The sequence below is a fragment of the Amia ocellicauda genome, chromosome 7 (assembly GCF_036373705.1).
Source record: "Amia ocellicauda isolate fAmiCal2 chromosome 7, fAmiCal2.hap1, whole genome shotgun sequence".
Classification (NCBI taxonomy): domain Eukaryota; kingdom Metazoa; phylum Chordata; class Actinopteri; order Amiiformes; family Amiidae; genus Amia; species Amia ocellicauda.
The window spans coordinates 34,984,381-35,007,498 of NC_089856.1; the positions used below are offsets into that span (position 1 = coordinate 34,984,381).

At 37.3% G+C, this 23,118-nt stretch overlaps 1 protein-coding gene across 4 annotated transcripts; it reads right to left on the reverse strand.

The window, feature by feature from the left end:
• Nucleotides 1-31: 31 nt before the first annotated feature.
• On the reverse strand, nucleotides 32-21,742 carry LOC136753341 (NACHT, LRR and PYD domains-containing protein 1b allele 5). Of its 4 annotated transcripts, none has more exons than XM_066709356.1 (16): nucleotides 21,264-21,742; nucleotides 15,902-15,933; nucleotides 10,517-10,549; nucleotides 9,804-9,857; nucleotides 9,160-9,195; nucleotides 8,888-8,944; nucleotides 8,136-8,179; nucleotides 7,906-7,958; nucleotides 7,585-7,802; nucleotides 7,089-7,339; nucleotides 5,675-5,809; nucleotides 5,266-5,401; nucleotides 4,504-4,557; nucleotides 4,253-4,330; nucleotides 2,797-3,078; nucleotides 32-2,334 (listed from the first exon to the last, which is right to left on the reverse strand). In XM_066709356.1, exons 1-16 carry the CDS (start codon nucleotides 21,311-21,313, stop codon nucleotides 2,300-2,302), a joined length of 1,548 nt encoding a protein of 515 aa, XP_066565453.1. In that variant the 5' UTR covers nucleotides 21,314-21,742; the 3' UTR covers nucleotides 32-2,299. The 4 variants fall into 4 exon arrangements, with proteins under 4 accessions (XP_066565453.1, XP_066565451.1, XP_066565452.1 ...); XM_066709354.1 differs by having other exon boundaries at nucleotides 9,804-9,860; XM_066709355.1 differs by having other exon boundaries at nucleotides 4,507-4,557; nucleotides 9,804-9,860; nucleotides 21,264-21,741.
• Between the last annotated feature and the right edge of the window lie 1,376 nt (nucleotides 21,743-23,118).

Below are 23,118 nucleotides of genomic sequence, written 5' to 3' on the forward strand. Positions count from 1 at the left end.
AAAGCATTTGCAATAAAACAATGACTACAAATAACTGCAACAAAATCTTTATTTTTGTTTATTATAAAAAGCATTGGGTGTTGAAAGCTCTAATTGTATTTTTACATTTGCATCAACCATTGGGGACCATGTATCAACAAGCCTAATGCAGACTACATCTACAAAGAATACACCAGGGCATAGAAACAAAGACTACAAGGAAGAAATGCACAGTGTTTGGAGAAGCACTCTGTCATCTTTAAGTACCTCAACCCACAAACTCCTGAAGTGTCTTGCACCAAACTTGCACCAACTGTACTCTGTATTTTCCAGTATTAACAAAGGCATCACAATGTCTTACTTACAAAAGGCTTCTTGTCTGTCCAGTCAGACTTCAAGTAAATACATTTAAATGTAAGCTAAACTACAACAAATTAGACTGAGATGGAACAAGTGATTCTACAGCCGTAATGTAACAAAAAAACCAACAACACACATACGAGAGTTCACTGTAGATAAAGTGGGGGGTATGCCAGCACTTCAGTGAGACTAAATCCAAGAAAGTGGTTTGCATTAGTTTCAAAGCAAAACACGACATTACAGGTACAGTGGCTGTACAGCACAATCCAGTAAGACATTCTGTGGTTTAAGCAGTCAGTGTAAATTCCAGTTTCAGTTTCTTTGCGTTACCCTTTCAGGGGCTCCTTTCTGACACATTAAGAATTTCAATTCCACCCACCAGCTTTTTGTTTTACTGCTTTTGTATGGCTTCTTGAATTGATGTAACAGCCACTTACAAATTAAATGATCATGACTTTAGTGCAAAAGTGGACCCTATGTGTACAAGTACAGAATCTTTTGTAGTGATTTATTGTTGGAACGGAATAAAGAGGTAACCAGCGATCAATACTCAAGCTTCTCGTGACTTTGATCATACATGGAGGACAGAGGTTACGAAAAGTGAGAGTTGGGGGTGAAGTCAGTTGACTCATAAAACATTTTTTTTTTCATTATTCAGTCTGGTGAAGATTGTCTTCTACAAAATAATTCACTGAATCAGAATAAAGTACACTCTGTCTTGTAAAAAAATAACAATCAATAATCAAGGACCTGCACCTGCTCTATCATTCTTAAGTTGCAACATTAAGTGCACTTATAACAACTGAAATGAAGAGACCGATCCCTATACAATGACATCCTGCAAATATGTGAATACAAATCCCAGTACTGGCCCAATCTTGCTACATAATGCCAATTTAGGCAGAATTCCTGATGCTGTGGATGCAATGTGAGCTGGACAGGACAGTACATTTTTTTCTGTATTTACACTGAGCAGTACATCCGTTTCTTTACATAATTGTATTTAAAGCTTACAAAAAAGACAATCCTTTCCCTTTTAAAAAGGGGAAACATACCCAACTCTAAACTACTAGCTGCTTTTCTTACCCATTGTGGATGGGGAAATGTTCAGGCTACCTGATTTGTTTTTATTTTATTTTTTATTTTCTTTACCACTTATTACCACATTTAAAAAAATACAACCACAATTGGAGTTTAAGTCCATTGTAAGTGACCTGAAAATGTTTTCAAAAACAAGCCTGGCACATAATTATAGTTAGTGTTTGTGGTACACTAATCTGTCACACATAGAACTGTTAGAAAAACAGGACTTGGAGCAAAAGTAAACATGACAATCACAAAATTCACAATGCTTTCACAGGCAGGTAAAATGCTACACCAACTATACTCATAGTTTCAAATCTATTTGGTCCTTAAACACAACTGATAAAAAATGAAAATAAAAAAGCATAAAAATGTTGAAACAAACTGCAACACATTTCAAATGGTTGGTCCAATAGAGTTCAAGGAGTTACTCTCTGTGTTTCTCCCAAAATCAAACACACTGGTTCAATAATTGCTTCTGTTAAAAAAATAGAAGTACAATCCTATACAGATATTTACATATGTTTCTATATGTATTTATAGTGTATGTACAATAAAGTTCATCAAGTTGGTATATTCCGTAACAGCACCACTGTGGAAATGATATGAAGTTGTCTTTATCAGCAGGCACTGCAGTGAGAGCTTCTCCCCGGAACCAGTCCTGTGGGCTCTTCATTCAAAGTGGTTCCCCTCCTGGCAGCACATTTGCATTATTATATTGCATAATGTAAGAAGCACAACATCCCAAAGTATCATCAGCTTCAAAACTGTCTTTGCTTAACAGTACAGATTAAACCATCTGTATATCGAATCTTCGATCCCAATTATTGTACTCGATACTTCCAGCTCAGTCTTAATGCCCTTAAGAGTGGAATGTTTATGAAGTGGTTTGGTTTTGACTATTCAACATATCTGAAAAAAAAATTAAAACACAAACGTCAGGATACATGAATACTGTACGTACAACAACAAAAACTAGTTTAGCAAAATTAATTCCTTGAGTATTAAATAAATATATATTTTAAAATGTGACTAAGCTTACAGGAAGGCATTTTAGAAACAGTGCTTCACAACCTTCACAGGGCATCCCACTGTTTTGTTGCTGTGTAAATATGGTAGCCATGAAAGAAACTGATACTTGAAAACAAATCAGATTTTGTTGTTAAATATAATGTTTAAAAGATAATGTATGCATCTCATTACAATATCACATAACAACAAGCATCAGCATGTAAATGTAAAATATATATTAAAAGAACACACTGAAAATGGTGTTAAATTTAATTCAATGTATATAATCACTCCTGAAATGAACAGAATATCAAAAAAGGTTTGATAAATGGACATAATACCAATGCTGAGAAGAAAACTTACTTTCCAAGACATCCCTGACTTCATGAGGTACATCTTCCCCGTTGAGAATTTGATGCAGAAGTTCTAGAGTTGCATTATTTTTGGCCCTTTTCCTCCATTCGTCGAGCATGATAAACTTCTGTATTGTTAGATCTTCATCTTTGGCCTGACTCTGATCAATATCCTTCTTTGACAGATTAAGGTACAAGATGCCAAGTTGTTTCCATTCCTTGCCCATGCATTTCGCAAGCATTAGTAACTGCTGGTCAGTTACGGCTGGACTCTTAACAGTCTTTGGTCCATCTGCAATACAAAATTAATATTGTCATTGTGGTATAACACTCTCCTGGGCTATAGCATTGCCCACTGGCTTTAAATCCCAGAATGCATCACAGTAATGACCCAGCTGAACAAAAGGGCCCCGTCAGGTGTTCTGCCATCCTGAATCAGTACTGTAAACCAATGAAATACCAGAGACATAACCCAGCATGCAACCCTGCAAGACTCCCATCGACAAGAGTCTAAAACATTAAACACATTTTTGATATGTGAAGCAAACAAGTACGTTTTATTTTTAACCATGGCAGGAGGCCTGCGCATTACATAGCATTTCGGTTTTGACAAAAGCAAAAGCAGAACTAAAGCTGTGCTAATTTTAATTAAACACTTCCAAGATTTTGCAGATAGAAAGGGGAACAGGGCAGGAAACAGACTCCAATCATTTAATTAATCTACCTTGGGAATTTCAAGCAGGCTAGATATTTTTATTATTATTATTATTATTATTATTATTATTATTATTATTATTCAGTGGGACAATGTCAATACTGTGGAAGAACATGGCTACCTTAAGATTTTCCTCAGGGCTAGACAGCCTTTGATTTTCACAGAGTCTGTCAAAATGTTTCTTTTGTACTCAGTAAAAAAAAATGTAAATCTGGGTTCAATTCCCCAAGTGTAGATGCGGTTTCTTCAAATTGCTTCCTAAATGTTAATAAGGAGGTTCATTTGCACTATTTACATTCTATTGGGTAGAAAAGGGTCAGTGCCCTTAGACTGAAGCAGCGTACATATGATATTTACAGTCTCCAGCACTTTGGACTGGATTACAACCATCAGCACAAACTCCAATGTCTTCATGCATGTTTTCAGCTCAATTGCTTCTGAGTGCTTATTTGTCTTTTTAGACTATAGTATAATAATACGTAGTGCTTTCATAACTTCAACAAAGAGGAAGTGTAGTGGAAGCAAGTGTTTTGTATGTTTTTTTCATCATTGGGTTCAGAGAAGACATTTATTTTGTGAGGAGCTCCCATCGTTTGAAGCTTTCACTGAAAAAAAATAGCACAGTGGCTGCACATTGATTTCAGAAATGTCATAGTAACATAAATATCAACAAAATGTTTCAACAACATAAAATAGTATATGTGCTGGAATGTGATTACAATAGTTGAGGATCACAGTAAGCAAAAGTTACCTGAACTATCCATCCATCTGGGTTTTTTACTGGGGTGTTCTTCCTCAGAGGCACTGCTACTTGACCTTCTCTTATTACCTTTCGAAAATATAACACATTAATCAGTCATATATCAAAAACATTTGCTGTATTAGTTATAATGCATTTTATGCCCCTTTTTTGGTTTTCAGAACTTAATTCCAATCTTGTGCTATGAAGCCAGATAGGTGAGAAAATCAGGAATTTACACCACTTTAAAAAGAAGAACTCACAACCTGGCTGACTCTTTGATGGTATTGCTTTTAAGTTGACTTCTTCACAGTCACCTGGGAGGGAAGAAAACAACAACTTTTAAGTTGTTTCAGAAAATCCACACATTTCTGTGAGTCTTATAACTATGCAACAGAGAAAATGCTTACTACTTAGTTTCAGTGTCTTTAAATGTCAAATAGTTGTACTATTTTTTCTAATCCAATACTGTGCCAGCCAAATGTATTTCCAAGCTGTGGCATTCAACCTAAAAAGCCCAAACTGCATGAAGCGAAACAAACTCCCTAAGCAGTAACGATAGATTAATTTATCTGTCACATAAGCACTTTTCAGACCGTTCACAACACGCAAATGAGCTTCAAAATGCATCAAGAGCAGAAGAAAGACAAGCACTGTAAAAATTCACAGGTAACTACATAAGTTAGCACATTTGGCATTAGCATTAGCATTGCTGCTGCCACAACATACGAAATCAAGTAATTAAGTGACAAAATTGATGTTAAAACTGGAAAATAAAAATGTTAGAATACTGCATATTAAGTGGGCTTTTAAGTTCTGATCAGTCTCTAGTGAATCTTGCTTTCTGAAAACTGTATTGTGTTTAGGTGTCTGATGTGACGCCAAGTTGGGAAGCACAGCAGAACATTTCAAAAATAGATCCCGAACCCTAACACTGACAATCCCCCAGACGTTAAACAACACAGCAGTGACAGGTTTTAGAAGTCACCTTTGCAAACACAGACAGATGACGGAACTCAACCTACATTCTCGAAGAGTGGCTGACCAAACAGTCTTCTCCGAGTCGGCCTCTATCAGTGAAAGCTTAAAAGGCGGAGGTTGTTCGTAATAAACCTCGAAGTAGGCTTTAAACTTGACAGCTGCTAATATGAACTGAATACCCTGCAGGGAAGAAAATCAAAACAGGAAACTCAACATGTTTGACAGCAGTATGAAGAAAGCAAACAGCAAAATGTGCTTTTTGATAAGGGATGGACAAGCAGTTTGCTGAACAAATCCTAGTCTTAAAATTGAACTATTATTTAGAATAAAAGGCATAAGAACACAACCAATTAACTACATAATCTCCAAATCTCTGTCTAAGTACATAATATCGCACAAGTGTGGTACAGTGTGTGTATGGAAGATCAAATACATTAAGGATAAGCATCATACCTCTGGGGTTATGTCTGCTTCAGGTTCACTAACCAGCTTGTACTGCTTCTTTTCCTCCAGGAGCTTCACGCAAGTCGGTGGTTTTTCCATTTTGATGTACTTCTTTTTTGAATGCTTGACCTCTTTTTGTATATCCTAATGAGGAAAGTAAATACATGGAAACACAAAACATACAAATGGGGGTTTCAGGTAAAAAAAAAAAAGGAGATACATTTAATACAATTTTAGTAATAACAGTGACAAACAAAACATCATATGGCATGGCAATTACCCATCACTCTGTGTCAATCTGACCACTGCGTTTCAATATGAAGCACAGAACAAAAAATGTTTTCTTACAAAATATTGTTTTATGTCTAAAACGAGTCCCATAGGGATTAAAGGACATTGCTGCATGCATTGGGAAGTACTGAAAACTCATAAGAAAGCTGCTGTTAGGCACTCATTGAAACAGTGAATCCACTGCTGTTGTATCTTCACTTTGCCGTTTTCAATGAGCCCCTTTCTCCGAGGTTTGTGCTGCAGTGAGCTGAGTTATGCCACACACATTCATGCTATTTTACAGGCTTGACTTCACAAGACTGGTCTCTTCCATTGGCGTTCCTGTTCTGGGTTCAGTTCTGCTCCTGACTATGTCTTATGTGGCTTCACGGGGCTTTTCAGCATTGCCCCTCCTACGACTGCTTGGGTACACAGTATCCCATAGTCCCTTTTGAGAGCTGTTTTGGACTTGAAAGACAACGTAGGCTGTGTATGCAACCTTGGTTATCTGAAAAAGAAAATAGCTCCCAAAATCAGATGTGGTCTAGATGAGTAGTGGCAAGGGGGTGGGCTCATCTGAGTGACAACACACAGAGGCCTATCAGCAGCTTTGCCATGTTTTCAGCACTTCCCAATGCATGCTGCAATGTCCCATAATTCCTTTGGGAATCCTTCATTTTTGTACAACCACAGTTGCATACACAACCTAATGATCCTATTTAACAAAACATACTGAACAATACTACATTCACATCCACTTTTGCAAATTTTGGCTTTTAGTAAGTCAACAGAAATGGTTTCAATCAGTTATCTGAGATGACAATTCATTACACTTGTATTTTTAGATGCACTGTGTCCTTGGTCATGGACTTCCCATTGCACTTATTTGTAAGGACCATGACTATATCCTTAAAACTCCTTCTGATGCCCTTTTGTGCAAAGACGATACTGCTCGTATTTGAAAGGTTCCTCATAAATTATAGATATATGCAAACACCCAAAATAACCATCTACTAACAATACCATGAAAGTGGAACCAGTATGTAAATAGTTCCTATGTCTGAGAGAATGAGTGACATAAGGTCAACTGCCTTTTACACTGAGGGTAGCACACTTTAAACAAACTAAAACCATATCATTTCATATGATTTACCTTAATGTCAGAATGATTGTTGGTAGCTAAATAGACACGAAATGATGAAGAGATGTGATGATCTAAGACTTTGTATATGAGAACCACTCCGTGGTGTTCTACAGGTTGCGATGTCTGAACGATGGGGCCCACAGGGGACAACGTTGTCACATTCCACGTGATGTGTGTTCCACAATGATCTGCTGAAGGCTCAATGACAGGGGCATTGTTCTTAATATGAAGAAGGCCAAAGGTCATATCACCTTGCTCATCTGTCAAAATAAATGAATAAATCAATTATTTACAACTAAATAACTGAAATCATCCCCACACTTTCAAATGCTGAAAGATTAGAAACCCACTAATCTGAAGTTCCTCTTCCTTGTTTGTTGTTCATCTAGTGACATCACTTTACTGCTCTGCTGTACCTCTCCACTTCCCTTAAAGTAGGCTGTAGTAAACTGTGTATGTAATACGATTAATATCAGTAGGCTGATATCATACATCAACAACTTACCAGCCAGGCATAGGGAATGGGGAAACTGTATGGCTTTAAGGATAGTTGGGTCACAGTCGACATCAAATATAGGTCCAGCAAATTTCCATGAATCCTTTAAATATACTCCATACTTGCTCCATGATAATGTTGAATATTTTATATGCACTTTCCCAGAAACTTCAAATACCAAACCAGTGATTGAACACTCATATGATCCTTCATCTTCTAGCATTAAGCTAGAAAAAAGCAACAGGAAAAAAAAAATCCATTACAAAAGACATTTCTTCAAGACATTTTCTTTTATTTATTTTTTAATTTGAAGAATGACAGGGAACTTACAGTAAGCGTCCCTTTGAGATTTTTCTTGGAGTTACAAGTTCAAAGCTCCGATTCTGGGAAAATAACAGTCAAGTCTAACGTTAGTCAGAGCAAAAATGTAACTTGTAACTTCACAGGTTTTTTGTTAGATTTATTTTTATACACAAAACTAGTATGTAGTTGTTCAAATCTTATTGCACTATTCTGAAATGAATACATATTAACTATTATTAAAAAAGACAAATTCATACCTGAATTGCTTTACATTTTTCACATGATGGTTTGATATACACATCTGGGAAAAAAACAAAAAAAACATTATAGAAAACATTTATACATTTTATCTTTTAAGGTTGAAAGACATGTTGCTTAAGAATTGTTACAACTTGTTATTTCATAAAGTTAGCCTTCAAACACTGTCTACTACATGTTTGTGTTTATACACAGTATATTCCTTTCATATGTATGAATTGAACAGCCAAGAAAAGTTACCTAGAGTGTGAACTTGCACCCTCTACTAAAATATATACTTGTAGCTGCATGGACAACCTCTAAGATAGACTGTGCATCATTATTCTTCATGTATTCCAGTTTGTTTTTGTTTGTTTACAAAAAACAAATAAGTATATTCTAATTAAACTGGTTTTGGAAAGGGCTGTAATAGCAAGAAATAAGGAAGACCAAATGTTGAGTATCCTAGAGAGTATATTGAAATGAGGTGAGGCAACTGAGATATGCAAGATTTTCCCCAAAGCAAAATATGTGCACAAACTATACACCACTTTTTTAGTACTATTTTTTTTTTAAGCAGGATACAGAAATGCTTTTTTGAATATATCCCTTTACACAGCTGTTGGCAAGAATTAAGTTAAAGCCCTTTAGGAAAACTGCCCGCTGGTGGTTAATGCTTCTTGTTTTAAATTAAATCAAGGTTATGGATGGGAAGGGGGAGATCCATAAAACAAATTTCAATGAGTTTCAGTAAAAAGCTGAATAAAGATACCTTCACAAGCATCCACATGCACCTTACATTCTCTCCCAGAACAGTTTTCTGCAAAATCTGAAAAAATACACCAGTCAGTAATTCATTCATTAATAAAACATAATCCACACAAATGATATTTCAAAGTTAAACATTATGGAGCACCATAATAGCAATATTCTTAAACAATATAATAAATAATAATATCAAACCAGTAGCAGGCTGAATATGATTATGCACACTTCAGCTGCTTATCTTCATCAGATTATTATTACCAACCAAATTATTCTTACCAGGTTCAGAATCTCCTCCATCTGCATCATCTTTATCTAAGAGCCAGACAAAAATTACAATTATCTACAATTCAGAAGGCAGTAAAAGCCTGCAGCTCAATGTAAAATTAAAAAGCTAGGCTCAACTGTATGCGTGACCTGTAGTTATGTGTGCTCTGTGTGAAAAGAGGAAGAGGATGCAGTCCTAGCCGAGTAACATTCATAAAAATCTAAATGCCACGTAAATATGAGTTCTAAGAACAAGTGCACCACAATCTAGCAATACAGCAGTACTAACAGTGAACTACAGTGATGCTCCCCACTGAAAAGAGGATGCACATTTTGATCCTTTCCAACCAAGGTTCCATCTGTGTTTAATTTATTATGAAGACTTTCTAGGGAACACATTTTACTGTAAAATTTACTGTAAATATGTATGTAAATTAATCTAGTCTTTCCACCGAACAATTTCATTTTGTAAGTCAAAACAATATTAAGGGCATATCAAAAATTATTGAATTTCATTCTCAGACGAGCTGTCATCTGTTGTTAAAAAAAAAAAAATATATATATATATATATATATATATATATTAAAGATAATTAAAAGCCTGTCAGACTTATGGGAAGGTGATTACTTAGTTTATAGAAAGAGAGAGATCTTACCAGGCTCTTCATCCTCTGAGCTTTCTTCTGTCGACGTTCCTGTCTCAGCATTGTCTGCTGTGTAGGAGATTCAAAAAGAAGAAACCAAAATGTCTGAGAACTCACAATCTGTAAGCACTCTATATCCAAAGCATATTTTAAAACAAAAACAAAAAGTCAAAATTTAATCTAAATCAAGGTCTACCCAATTCATGTTTTTTATATTAAAAAAGCTACTGGCTCCCTTCGAGGGTCACCCAGGAGAGCATGGAGAAACCAATGCAAGATCTTCACTTGAACACTTAGCTCTTCGAGCAAAGGTTAAGGTTCATTAATTCACTTCGAGTCGAGTATAAAGGCAAGCATGCATGGAACTAGTTGGGCAGCTAGAACAAGGGAAAAAGCTTAATGTTTTACATTTTGTTACCTAAATAATCCTTTGACCTCTGCCTGGTTTCCAAAATGTACCAATCAGACACTTTACCTTACCCTGGCATTGCCAGAAACACTCTCTTACTTCATGGAAAGTTACATAACTAATTCCCTATGCCTGGCTGTGACTTTATCTCGCCAAGAAAAACAAGGTGGATGTGAACTTTTGCTGAAAAGCCAAGTAACTTCTTCGGCAGCAGTTTCTCTCTCTCTCCCACAGAAACATATACACAGAAGTGCTGATCCTACAAGATAAAATCCTATTAACAACATAACAAAATAAAATAATGCAGAATACTAACCAGAGCCATTGATTTCATTTTCAGTTAGATTACCTGTAAAATTTAAACAGAAAACAAAAGTAAAAACCATTTAAGATTTGTGTGAGAGTTATTGGTGTTTTTTAACCTCACTTGAATGTATTGTTTGTTGTAAAAGGTTACTGAATATAATTGGTTGAAAGGTGTAGGAATTACACACATTTGTATGTTGTTCCCCCCAGTTTTAGGGTCTCAAAAGTATTTGGACAAACTAACATAATCATGAATTAAATTGTGAGTTTCAATACTTGGTTGCAAAACATTTGCAGTCAATGACTGCCTGAAGTCTGGATCCCATAGACATCACCAGATGCTGGGTTTCTTCCCTGGTGATGCTCTGCCAGGCCTGCACTGCACTGTCTTTAGTTCCTGCTTGTTCTTGGGGCGTTTTGCCTTCAGCAAGTGAAATGCTGCTCAATTGGATTCAGGTCAGGTGATTGACTTGGCCATTGCAGAACATTCCACTTCACCTTAAAAAAGTTTTGGGTTGCTTTTGCAGTATGCTTCAGGTCATTGTCCATCTGCACTGTGAAGTGCCGTCCAATGAGTTTTGAAGCACTTGGCTAAATCTGAGCAGATAATATAGCCCTAAACACTTCAGAATTCATCCTGCTGCATTTGTCAGCAGTCACATCATCAATAAATACAAGGGAAGCAGTTCCATTGGCAGCCATACATGCCCATGCCATAACACTACCTCCACAATGCTTTACAGATTAGGTGGTCTGCTTCAGATCATCGGCAGTTCCTTCCCTTCTCCATACTCTTCTCTTCCCATCATTCTGGTACAAGTTGATCTTTGTCTCATCTGTCCATAGGATGTTGTTCCAGAACTGTACAGGGTTGTTTAGATGTTTTTTTGGCAAACTCTAATCTGGTCTTCCTGTTTTTGGGGCTTACCAATGGTTTCCATCTTGTGGTAAACCCTCTGTATTTACTCTGGTGAAGTCTTCTCTTGATTGTTGACTTTGACACAGATACGTCTACCTCCTAGAGGGTGTTCTTGATCTGGCCAACTATTGTGAAGGGGTTTTTCTTCTAGTTGTTTTCCGTGGTCTTCTGGGCCTTTTGGTGTTCCTGAGCTCACCAGTGCTTTCTTTCTTTTTAAGAATGTACCAAATAGTTGATTTGGCCAAACCTAATGTTTTTGCTATCTCTCTGATTGGTTTGTTTTGATTTCTAAGGCAAAACTGAATGCAAAATGCACCAAGAACGAGCAGGAACTAAAGACAGCAGCAGTGCAGGCCTGGCAAAGCATCACCAGGGAAGAAACCCAGCATCTGGTGATGTCTATGGGTTTTGACTGCAAATGATTTGCAAACAAGTATTGAACTCACAATTTAATTCATGATTATGTTAGTTTGTCAAATTACCTTTGAGACCCTACATTTGGGGGGGTGGGGGACACATATACAAATGGGTGTAATTCCTATACCGTTGTCCCAGATTGGATGTAACTACCCTCAAATTAAAGATGAAAGTCTACACTTAAAGCACATTTTGCTTGTTTCCTTTCCTTTACATTGTGGTGGTGTACAGAGCCTAAATTTTGACAATTGTGTCACCAGCCAAATATTTATGGACCTAACTATACATGTAGACAACAGTAACCAAAGTGCTTAGGAAGCCAATAAGAGAGGCAACATAGTATAAAGTATAGTATAAATAAATAAATACACACACACACACACACATATATATTGACATCAGACATAACACAGATGTTACAACTCAATAATTTGTAAATTACAATATGATACATAATAGTTTACAATTCAACAGTACTAGCAAAACAATGAGGAGCCCGAAACGAGGATCATTCAGTAACCACAAACCAAAAATAAAGTATGACACCAAAACTATTTATTGCAGAATGTCTGACTAATGTATATATTTTAGTTTTTCTAAGCTCCAAAGAGTATACTTCAAAGCCAGCCCTCCCAAAAAAAGATTCACTGTTTATAACTTTTTATGACTTTTATAAAGCTGGAACCCTACTGTGTACTGGTTCATTACAATTAATTTCCACGCCACTGTTGTCATGCTGCAATCCTGAAGTGTCATCCCCGCAGTATTCGGAAGTGAAAGCTATTGGAGAGACCCATTGTGAGTAAGAGGAAAGAGTTGCCAGTAAAGAGGATCGCAGTGCTGCTGGCACATTGACCAATGAGAGGAGATTATTTTTGACTTTCTCACTTATTGCAAACCAAGTATCATTCATAGAAAACCACTGGCCACAACTCCACTACACTTATTTCTTATGCTGATGTCAAATATTTCCCTAGTTACTCACTTTCTGTAGCTTCAGGGTGTCACAGTTCTTTTAACTGTACAGGTTAACTGGAAATGTACTGTCATTCATTAAGAGCAATGAAGTAGACCTTCACATAGTCAATACAGAAAGACAGACATTAATGTTTAAAGGTTATTTAAATAACAGTGGTTGAGATAAACTCTATGAATGACTAACATTAATATTAGAATTAAACCACCAAATAACTCGGAAATTCATACATTGAAAACATTTTCTGTATTTGGGTTTCTGTACTTCAGGGTATCATGGCCTTCTAACAGAATAACAGCTCCATCCTACATTATAGGACAACCTAATGTTGATACTAATTTATAGGATGGTCCAATGAATGCCCATTATATTATATTTCACCCCATTGTAAGATATGGTCTCAAGCAGCTCTTATTGTCTACCTGCGAGTCGCCGGGAAGTAGAACTGGCCCTGTGTAGACTGTGATTTATTCCAGGAGAGTGAAATGCTTAAACAGATCCGAGGTGTTTTTTTTGTCCTTACACATCCTCACTGTACTTTCACACTGACCCTTATTGCCCCCTGTCTCATTCATTTATTCCACAGCACACCGCTGTCAGCGCTCCATTCTGCTTGGTTTCCCAATGGGCCTAGGATTTTCCATTCTCATAAAGAACACCTTTAACACACGCAACCCCAGTGTCTATATTTAAGGCTGCATCGCCAGGTATCTGTAACCAATTAATTATTTCACATGACAGATTCATCAAGGTTCTCTATACGCTGCTTTACTGCACACTGAGTAATAGTTCAAACTTAATTATGTTGTTAATATGATGAGCAAGAAAATATCTTCACATCACTGGCACAACTCCGGCAGCTGAAGTCTAGTATACTGTTGGAATTCAAATGCATTTTCACTCCGCCTTTGAAGCAATGTTATTGGGTCAATGGAGTGACCGTCCAAAGTTAACAATCCCTCAGTCTTAACTCTTAGTCTTCATCTTTACGTCTCTTTCTTGGCTGAATCAAGAGTTGAAAATGATTTATAAGTATAGTATAATTAATAATATTTGTGAATGCTTTAGACTAAAACTATATTTATTTCCATACAACATTTATTGAAGGATCTATTTAATCCGCTGGATGAAGATGTTTCCACTTGCTTTGATCTAGAGCTGCTCTTTTCCACGTTAGGCCTGCAAAGTTTATAATTTCATCTTTCAGTCTTTTATGTGGTTGTCTTTTTTCATCTGTTGGGATTCTTCAATAGCTGCCTTTGTCTAGCTTTAATATTTTCCTTGCAATGTGTCCGGCCATTGCCATTTTAACATTTTCACTCCATTAATGATGCCACATTTTTGTTTGTTCTCTGATAAATTAATTTATTTTTCTACCTCTTATTGTTATTCCAGTCATACATCTTTCCATGCTTCTTTGTGTCATCAGCAGTTTCTCTAACATGTTTGCGTTTACTGACCAGGTTTCAGAGCCATAAGTGAGCACTTAGTGTGCATTGATCAATTACGTTTTCTCTTTAACAGAGTGCAGTTTCTTCCAAATGCACTAAATTTCCATTTTACCATTTTTTATTTCTTCCATATCTCCATCTGTGCTCATCTGTTATCCAAGGAAGACATAACATTTGATTTCTTCAAGTATCAGTTAATCGCCTTGAATTTTCTTAGATTTAACAAAGGTGTTAAACATGACTTTGGTTTTACATAAATTCATTTTAAGCTAAATGCTTGCATCTGAGGGTTCTTGAATTTGAAGCTGCAGGTCTTCAGGTGATTTCGCAAAGAAGACGATGTCTTCAGCAAGTCATAATTTGTTCAGATAAGCTGTTTGATTCCTCTTTCTTACCAGTCCAAAGTCTTGAACCCTTCTTCAAGAGTTGCTGTGAAGTATTGTTGAGAGACTGCGTCTCTCTAACGTACTCTTGTGAAGATCTTGATGATACAATAAATATTGTTTTATACATCTCATAAGCGATATATATATTTCCTCAATAGAGCCCTGATGACTGAGAGAAAATCACATCGCATCAGCTATTTCACTTGTGTTCACTGAGACCTCTTCTTCTACCACTGTCATCACTACTATATAGGCATAGGTTTTTGTAGTATTCTTCCAAATTTCCAATCTTTACATTTAGAGTTTTGATTGTTATGCCAACATTCTTTTTCCGGGCAATGATTTGATTCTTATTTGGAGACGTTCTTTTGCATTTTTGATTACATTACATTATTTGTCATTTAGGGCGACTTACATTTGTACCCATTTATACAGCTGGGCATTTTACTGGAGTAATCTAAGTGAAATACCTTGCTCAAGGGTACAGCAGCACTGCCCCACCCAGGATTCAAATCCACAACCTTCCAGTCATGAGTCCAGAGCCCTACCCACAACTCCAGTGCTGCTTGATGTTCCTGTTATTTGCAATGGTTTCTTCAATTATGTTTTTTTTTTTTAATCTTTATTTAAAAAAAATAAAACTAATCTAACTATCTACAGATATACATACACGGACACACAAAGCCTCCTCTCACACAGGAAGCCTGGTAGAAGAGAATTAGGCATAAAAATAAATACATTTGAATGCACTGCCATCTAATGGATATGATGAGGTTGACACACATAGAAACATGATCCAAAGTGAAATTATGGTATCTTCCTATACTTTTTTTTAAATGCCCTGGGTCAAGAAACATTGTGGAAATAAAACTAATAAACAGCTTAATTTAATCAAAGTCTAATCTAAAAAAAGAAAGTTTTTGGAACAATTTAAAAAAAAAGGAAACAAATACATGAATAGTGACATCTTGTGGTCGACTACGCCTGATTCCCAGCACCAGAGTTCACACATAACTGGGCATCTTTATACTCATACCAACACATTTCAAAAATGTTCAACAGAAACTGCTCATAAACTGCTAAAAAAGCTTCTGTGTGTTTTTATAATCCTCAGATAACCCTGCTGTTAACCATCCTGCTCAGTATATCTGCCAACTGCCAATGATATGGATGACAGTAATTTTTGTAACCAACACATTAGCCTTAATTTGGTTAAAAAAAGAAAAAAAGAAAAAAAAAGCCTTACCCTTTTGCTCTAATGGTGAAATATCTCCTTCACTGAAAACAAAAAGAAAGAAAATATTAGAAAATGTTACTTGGCTGTCCATAGTTTACAGAAAAACTCTTGATATGGTGATACACATTGAAAAGTCCAATGATAAGCCCCAGTAAGAAGAATACACCAAACCTGACAGTATAACAGCGATATAGCATCAACTTCACCAGCTGAAATACTGTTCCTCTAAGGATCTTCAAGGAAATGTTACTTTATCTAAAAACCTGCATGTCTGTTGTAAATTGTGTCCGGGATACTTTCCATTAAACCTGCTGTATGGGCTTCTAAAACGTGGACAATTGACCAAAATAGACTGTTAGACTTTGTACAAACCTTTGTGTTATTTAAACCCTTTAAGTTATACAAGTGGTGACCTATAACCTACAGATGTGCATATACGCACAACAGAAAATAATCCTACATATATACAGTGCATATGCTGTTCAGAGGCATAAACGTTTTTCCATCATGAATGTACTTGGCCTCTAAAGAACAAACATCTGTGCCGTGCTTTTAAAAACACTTTTTTGAGAAGGCTTTTGGGATACCTACAGTGCATGGGCATTGTGTGTACATTTCAATTGTTCAATTTCTGTCCATGACCTTGTTCAACAGCCAAATACACATACACACACACATGGTGTTGCCAAGCCTTAATCTAATGATCCCAGACGTTTCCGGTACAATTGTTCCATTTTATCTCTGCTCCGCTTTAACTGGGATACAAAACAAAGGCTCGTCAGAAGATATCACTGACTGCCAGCGAGTGTGTGTTGAGCCCTGCAGCTGCAGTGTGCATTTCACACCCCAGTCCCCGGTAACACTGGTTTCCTATGAGAGCAGACATCCTGCTGAAATTAATGAGACCCACCCCCACACTAACATTACAGCCTTCTAGATCAGATAGAATAATGTATTTTCTCTTAGAAATATTATTTCAAAAAAATAGTACAGTACATGAACAGCTGTTGTTTACTTTGTTTATCAGATTTTATATAATTTTCATTTTTTCCTGATACTATACAATATATGGCCAAAAGTAAGTGGACACCTGCCCCTCTAGCATCTCATTGCAAAATCATGAGCATTAATATGGATTTGGTCCTCTCTTTGCTGCTATAGTAGCCTCCACTCTTCTGGGAAGGCTTTGCACTAGATGTTAGAACATTGCTGCGGGGATTTGCTTCCATTCAGACACAAGAGCATTAGTGAGGTCGGCACTGACGTTGGGGGATTAGGCAGTCAGTGTTCCAATTCAGTCCAAAGGTGTTCGATCTGGGATCTGTGCAGGTCAGTCAAGTTCTTCCACACCAATCTCATCAAACCATTTCTGTATGGACCTCGCTTTGTGCATGGGGGCATTGTCATGCTGAAACAGGAAAGGGCCTTCCCCAGACTGTTGCCACAAAGTTGGAAGTGCAAATTCATCTAGAATGTCATTGTATGCTGTAGCATTAAGATTTTCATTCAGTGGCTAAGGGGCCTAGCTCAAAGCATGAAAAACAGCCCTACACCAAACTTTACAGTTAGTTACATTTTAACTAAGTAAAAACTAATACATTTGAAATGTATTTCACAAACAGCACCATAACTTATTCCACCCATATGTAGCTAGCAGTTTTCACTTAGTTTGTTTTATCAAATTTGTGATGGTATTAATAGAACTAACACTAGGCCAAAAATTAGACAATAACCTGGCACAGAACTTGTAAAAGAGGAGGAGAGTAGATGCATTTTTACTATGTGATATAGGAGTGAGGTAAATAAATGTAAATCACACATTCCATTGCCATTTTGACTTGACTTTTCATTTCAAATAACTTGGGTCCTGTGTGTTCAATCATGCAAAACACAGGGTCCTACATATAACACGTATGAAGCCATCAGAGTAATCTGTGACACAAAGACAGTCTGATTATTTTTCTGTCAACCAACTAGTAACTGCAGGTATGACATTGTTTCAAAGCAAACAATAAAATCAAAAATAAACCTCACTGAGTTCTGAGTTACTGTGTGTCTGTTACTGATCTCACTTTCACAGCCGTAAACAGGAAACAGAGGTTAGGCATTCAAATGAAATGGGTTGTGTCATGTCATGTTTTCTCAAAATGAATTTTAATTGATTCATAAAATATTTAAATATTACCAGCTTGATATGTTGTTGTTGTTTTTTCCCAGGACTTTAAAACTTTCACTTCCTCCTGTTTCATCAGACATTCAAGGAGCCGGTAAGGCACAGCTAGCAAGACTGATGCTAAACAGCCTTCACTAATGCCTTGTGCCAGTGTTTTTATGACAAGCTATACTGTTATGATAAGCAATGGATGCTCAAGAAAATGCTGTGTTTGGATCAAGCACTGAAGAAGAGAGTAATCATTAAACCATACAATCAAGCAAATCACCTCCCCTAACATACACACACACACTAAACTAGGGTAGCATTTCAAAAAACGAATGTTTGTGTTTCTCTTCAATATTTGGGCTGCCTTTGTTGTGGATGGGTTTCTGTAATGTTTGTTTTGACTGACCTAATTATTTGGGCATAAGCCAGTCAAACAGGTCCTCCGACTGTCCTGACACTATCACAACAAAACACGGTCTGCTCTGGTCTTCCTGTATTACAATACGGCTGCATGACTCACTCTAAAAAGCATGGCTGACAAACCAATACTGAATTCAAGTTCAAGGTATTGTCATTTATTTATCCTCTATGTATCTAGTGCACGCTAAAGCAAAAGGGTCATCTTTCAGTGTAACTCGACTCTGGTCCATCATTCAAATCTTTTCATTATCCTGCAGGTTTACAATTTATTTCAGATTTATGGCCTTTAGATAAAGTGGTTATCAGGTTACAATTTCTTTGATAGCATTAGACAAAGGGATCCCTGTACAAGGCACTCCCTAAAGTGAGTATAAATCAAATTGAAACCTCTTGTATTCTAATGCATCTGGTTCTCTTAGGTGTCCCCATGACAGAGGTTTGAATACTCTGACATAACAGGAAACACAAGATACTAGCGCTGTTGCAGCTCCATCCGACCCAATGCGAAATATACGAACTCACCCTACCAAGTCATCATTTAGGCCCATATCCACTGCACCTAGACTTCACATGCACAGCTTATCAACTCCTGTAAGAGCACGAGGCCGTTCGGCAGCTTCCCTCGCTAATCCTGACAGTGTTTCTGTGCACGAGCAAACTGATGAATCTCCCTGGAATTCAGCCGTCTGTGACATTTACTTAACAGAGAGCAAAAAGCAGTCGAGCAGAAAAATATAATATATTGAAGTGGATTCAGCCATCAAAGCCCACCCGTTAGATAAAAAATGAAAGAATAAAAAATAAAATCAGAGAAGCCTTCACACCAGCCTACAACCATTTTAGATAGATGTGTGGTTCTCAAACCTGTCCTGCAGTACCACCTACCCTGCTGGTTTTCGTTCCGAGCTCTCAGTTACTTAATTGAACTCTTAATTGAACTAATAATTTCCTAAATCAGAGTCTTTTAATTAAGCAGGGGTTTTAAGTTAAGTATAAAATTGTATAAGGAAATGATTATCTTATTAAGGAACCAACGTTTTTATCAGTTACACAATTTAAAGAGTAAAATGTAATCAAATTACTTAAATTAAGCGTTCAATTAAGCATTTTAGATCTCGGTTGGAAAAAAAAAACAGAAGGGTAGGTGGTACTCCAGGACAGGTACTCAGAACCACTGAGATAGCTCATCTCCATCTATATTCTTTTTTAACATTAAATGGCTATACATACAGAGTAATAGCAGTGTCCGAGTCAACTCATGTAATTACACATTTTGTAGATCACTACTATTGTTACACAGGCCGAACAGGCAGCAGTAGTTCCTCCTAATGCAAATTACTGGCCCAGTTGCAGCTCGAAGCAGAAAGAAGTGTTGAGAATATGTGAATTGATATTAAATTACAACACAGATTAGTGTCTCAATACAGATCAATACTGCTCCTGGACCACTGATCTCAGAGCAGTCCTGACCACACTTGGTGCGCTCTATGCTGCCTGGAAACTACATTAATTATTAACTGCGGCTGGTCAGATTTCTTGAATTGTATTTCTTTTTCTATACAGTCCTTTTAAAAAGACAGATATTGGGCCTTTCCAACATAAATGTAAAACCACTCAGTGTTATTCACAGAATACGTCAGGTCTGATTGTGTGTAAGGGGAAATTAAAGCTGGGCAACATTGTAGAAGATTAACCTGTAATGCCATTGCTTTGAAACACAAAACAAAACACGGTGTGACTGTAAACCAAAGGTCAGCTTTTAATGATACAACCAGGACTGTGTTTAATACAACTTCATGGAAGTGAAAGACCTGTATGCTTATCGAAAGGTGCAGGTGACTATTTGCATTTCAGAAAATTTGAGGAACTGTGTTGTTATAGCAATTATCTGTGGATGTTAACACAGGGTTACAGGCTGAATACAACAGCAATATTTGCACTACAATGTTAATGGTTTTCAATAACAACCCCTTACATGATTAGTAAACAAAACTCATATTGCCAGTTATTTAATGAAGAGCAGATACCCCAAACATGCCCTTTTTGAAGTATTCTTGCTTTCACCTGTTTTTGTAAGACACTTTCTGGTAGATGGAAAATACACACATTATAATATTCCCAGTGATCGCCTGGAGTAGAGTATAAATCTAATATGGATTATTAACTGAACAATTCATGTTTCTGAAATCCAATAACAAACGACTTTTCTGCTACAGTAGCTAAACTAACGACTTAGGGAAGGGTTCACTATTAGATAAAGAGACCTGCACTCCGCAACATAAAATAGTTATTAAATCATACACTCAAATAAACACATTGTATCTTCATTCATGCCTGCAGCTTATAGCGTTTGCGCCCGTTCACTAGCAATAAGCAAGAACAGGCAACCCGCCACCAAAATGGCATGTGCTCAAACACACAGATCTGCCTTGCCACACAGGAAAAACTAAAATCATATGGTGCTTTCTACCATTATCACATCATATGCACGCAGGGCACATACGCGATGATATTATTAACGAGATCACGGAGTCTGCCAGACAATAGATCATGGCGCCTGTTCTCACTTTCAGTTGTGTGCTTGTATAGCAAAGGCAACGGATTGTTTCAATTGGAGACTTCCTGCAGCAAATCCACATTGACAGAACATGGATGCTAATGCAGGGTGTGAAGAAACGCCAGATCACTTCAAGACAGCTGTTGTGAGGCATCGTTAGCATCACCCCCGATGGCTACACAACCCCCAAATAGGCTTTTTACAATGTGCAGTTTTAAAAAGTAAAAACGTACCTGCCCTCAGCGTGGTTGACACTCTCCAGGCTAGTCATGTCGGCGACCATTTCTCAATCCAGGTTCCCTTCTGGTCAGATGCATGGGTATTTATTTCTTATGTGTGTCGTTTGTTTTGGGAAATAAAGATGGCAAAGGGAAGCCACATGTCTGTCCTTCGGTCAAACAAGTCAGCACCTGCACCAGTGAGGCTGACAGGACGTCACTGAGGACCAGCAGGGGGGAGTCGGGGAGCACCATGCTGTATCATGTTAGCATTACAATGTTTCCTCCAGGAACAAAAACAAACAAGAGCAGCTAGTGTCGTCTGCCCGCTTTCAGAGATGTGGTGCATGCATTTTTAAAAACGTGCACCATCGTTTCTCCTTAGGTAATCAGCAGAAACCTGCAAAGCGAAACATGCACAGTCTCCAAAACGTGCAAAAGAAGACGTTTGTTATTGTGCATTTGTGAGATATATATGTGAAAAACACACACATCAACAAAACCTGATCATATTTCTTTCTACGTAGTATCAGCCATCCCACTGTGGGAGGGGAAACGAAATCCCGCTTGATATGTTTTTATCCAACCAGGTCGGGTTTCCTTCTTAATTCAAGCGGGGTTTTTTAGGTCACTTTGTGTCGGAAAGGCAAGGCGAAGGGGGCGGACAGCGAGGAGGAGTAGCGTGTGAGGACAACATGAAACCTCTTTTCAAGGGCTGGTTCTCTTTTGCAGGTTTTTCTTGTTATATGAAGTGGGTTGGTTTTCATCAGATATGATTGCAACTCAAGCTGATGTTGCACTTTGCATTCTAGTTGGTTCAAAGTCATGTGGTTACATTGTTGCAGTGAGTTCAACATGCATTAGCTGTCTGTTGGCCAACACTGTATCTCTCCCCTATGCCTTTATCATTACAAAATGTGTGTGAGGTTTTAGATTTTGCACACATCCATTTCCACAGTCTTGCCTTCATGGGATTAAACTCATTTTCTGTTGCAGGTATGGCTTTATGAATACTGTAGGATTTCTTAGTGGAGGAACTCAGGTGAACAGAAGTGCAGAAGGTGAATGCTCAGGAGAGGGTCACGCTGGCCTTGGTCTGTCTATCCTCCAGGGAACATAAATAAACTGGAGATAATGGTAATAAGTGTAACGAAACCTGACTTGTTTTCTAATGATTGATTAAAACGGTGCTCTCCAAATCCTGGAGTGAAAACAGGAAATGACCAGACAGTGAATTGCATGCTCTGTGGCATGAATCAGGGTTGTGTGCATAGGTGGCCATTGTCAGGAGACATTTCCATGTAGGGAAAAAAAACCAGTCCAGTCGCTTTAGAATTTCCCATGCAAAATATCTCTAGGGAAATACACAAACATAAATATTTGCTGTGAGTACAACATGCTAGTATCCAGGGTGCAGTGGCACTATTCTATGAGTGACATTTGTATACAGATTAAAATTAGCATCCAGAAACAGTGGCTCATTTCCCCCCACTTCTCTGTTATAAATATGAGCCTGAGCATCTCTGGACTCCTGAGTAAAGGATCATGGGTTTAATCCCAGGTGGGGGACACTGCTTTTGTACCCTTGAGCAAGGTACTGTACCTAGATGGCTCCAGTTAAACCCAGCTGTAGATAGGGGTAATTGTATGTAAAAACAATGTGATCTATTATAAGTCACACTGGATAAGGGCATATGCTAAGAAATATAATGATGTATGTGTTGTTTTGCACACATGCTATCAATATTCTGTGAAGGTGTCTCATTTTAACATGTATTTTAATGACACATAAGTGATTTAAACTGCTTGCTTGCTAGTGTTGATGTCTGATTGCATAAATAGAGACTGCCACATTATGTAATATATATGA

Coding starts and splice junctions, on each gene's coding strand:
- LOC136753341 (XM_066709354.1), bottom strand. CDS start 21,313: ATGGTCGCCGACATGACTAGCCTGGAGAGTGTCAACCACGCTGAGGGC. Junction 8,945..9,159: donor TGGAGGAGATTCTGAACCTG/GTAAGAATAATT, acceptor GTATTTTTTCAG/ATTTTGCAGAAAACTGTTCT. Junction 5,402..5,674: donor AAGCAGACATAACCCCAGAG/GTATGATGCTTA, acceptor TCTTCCCTGCAG/GGTATTCAGTTCATATTAGC.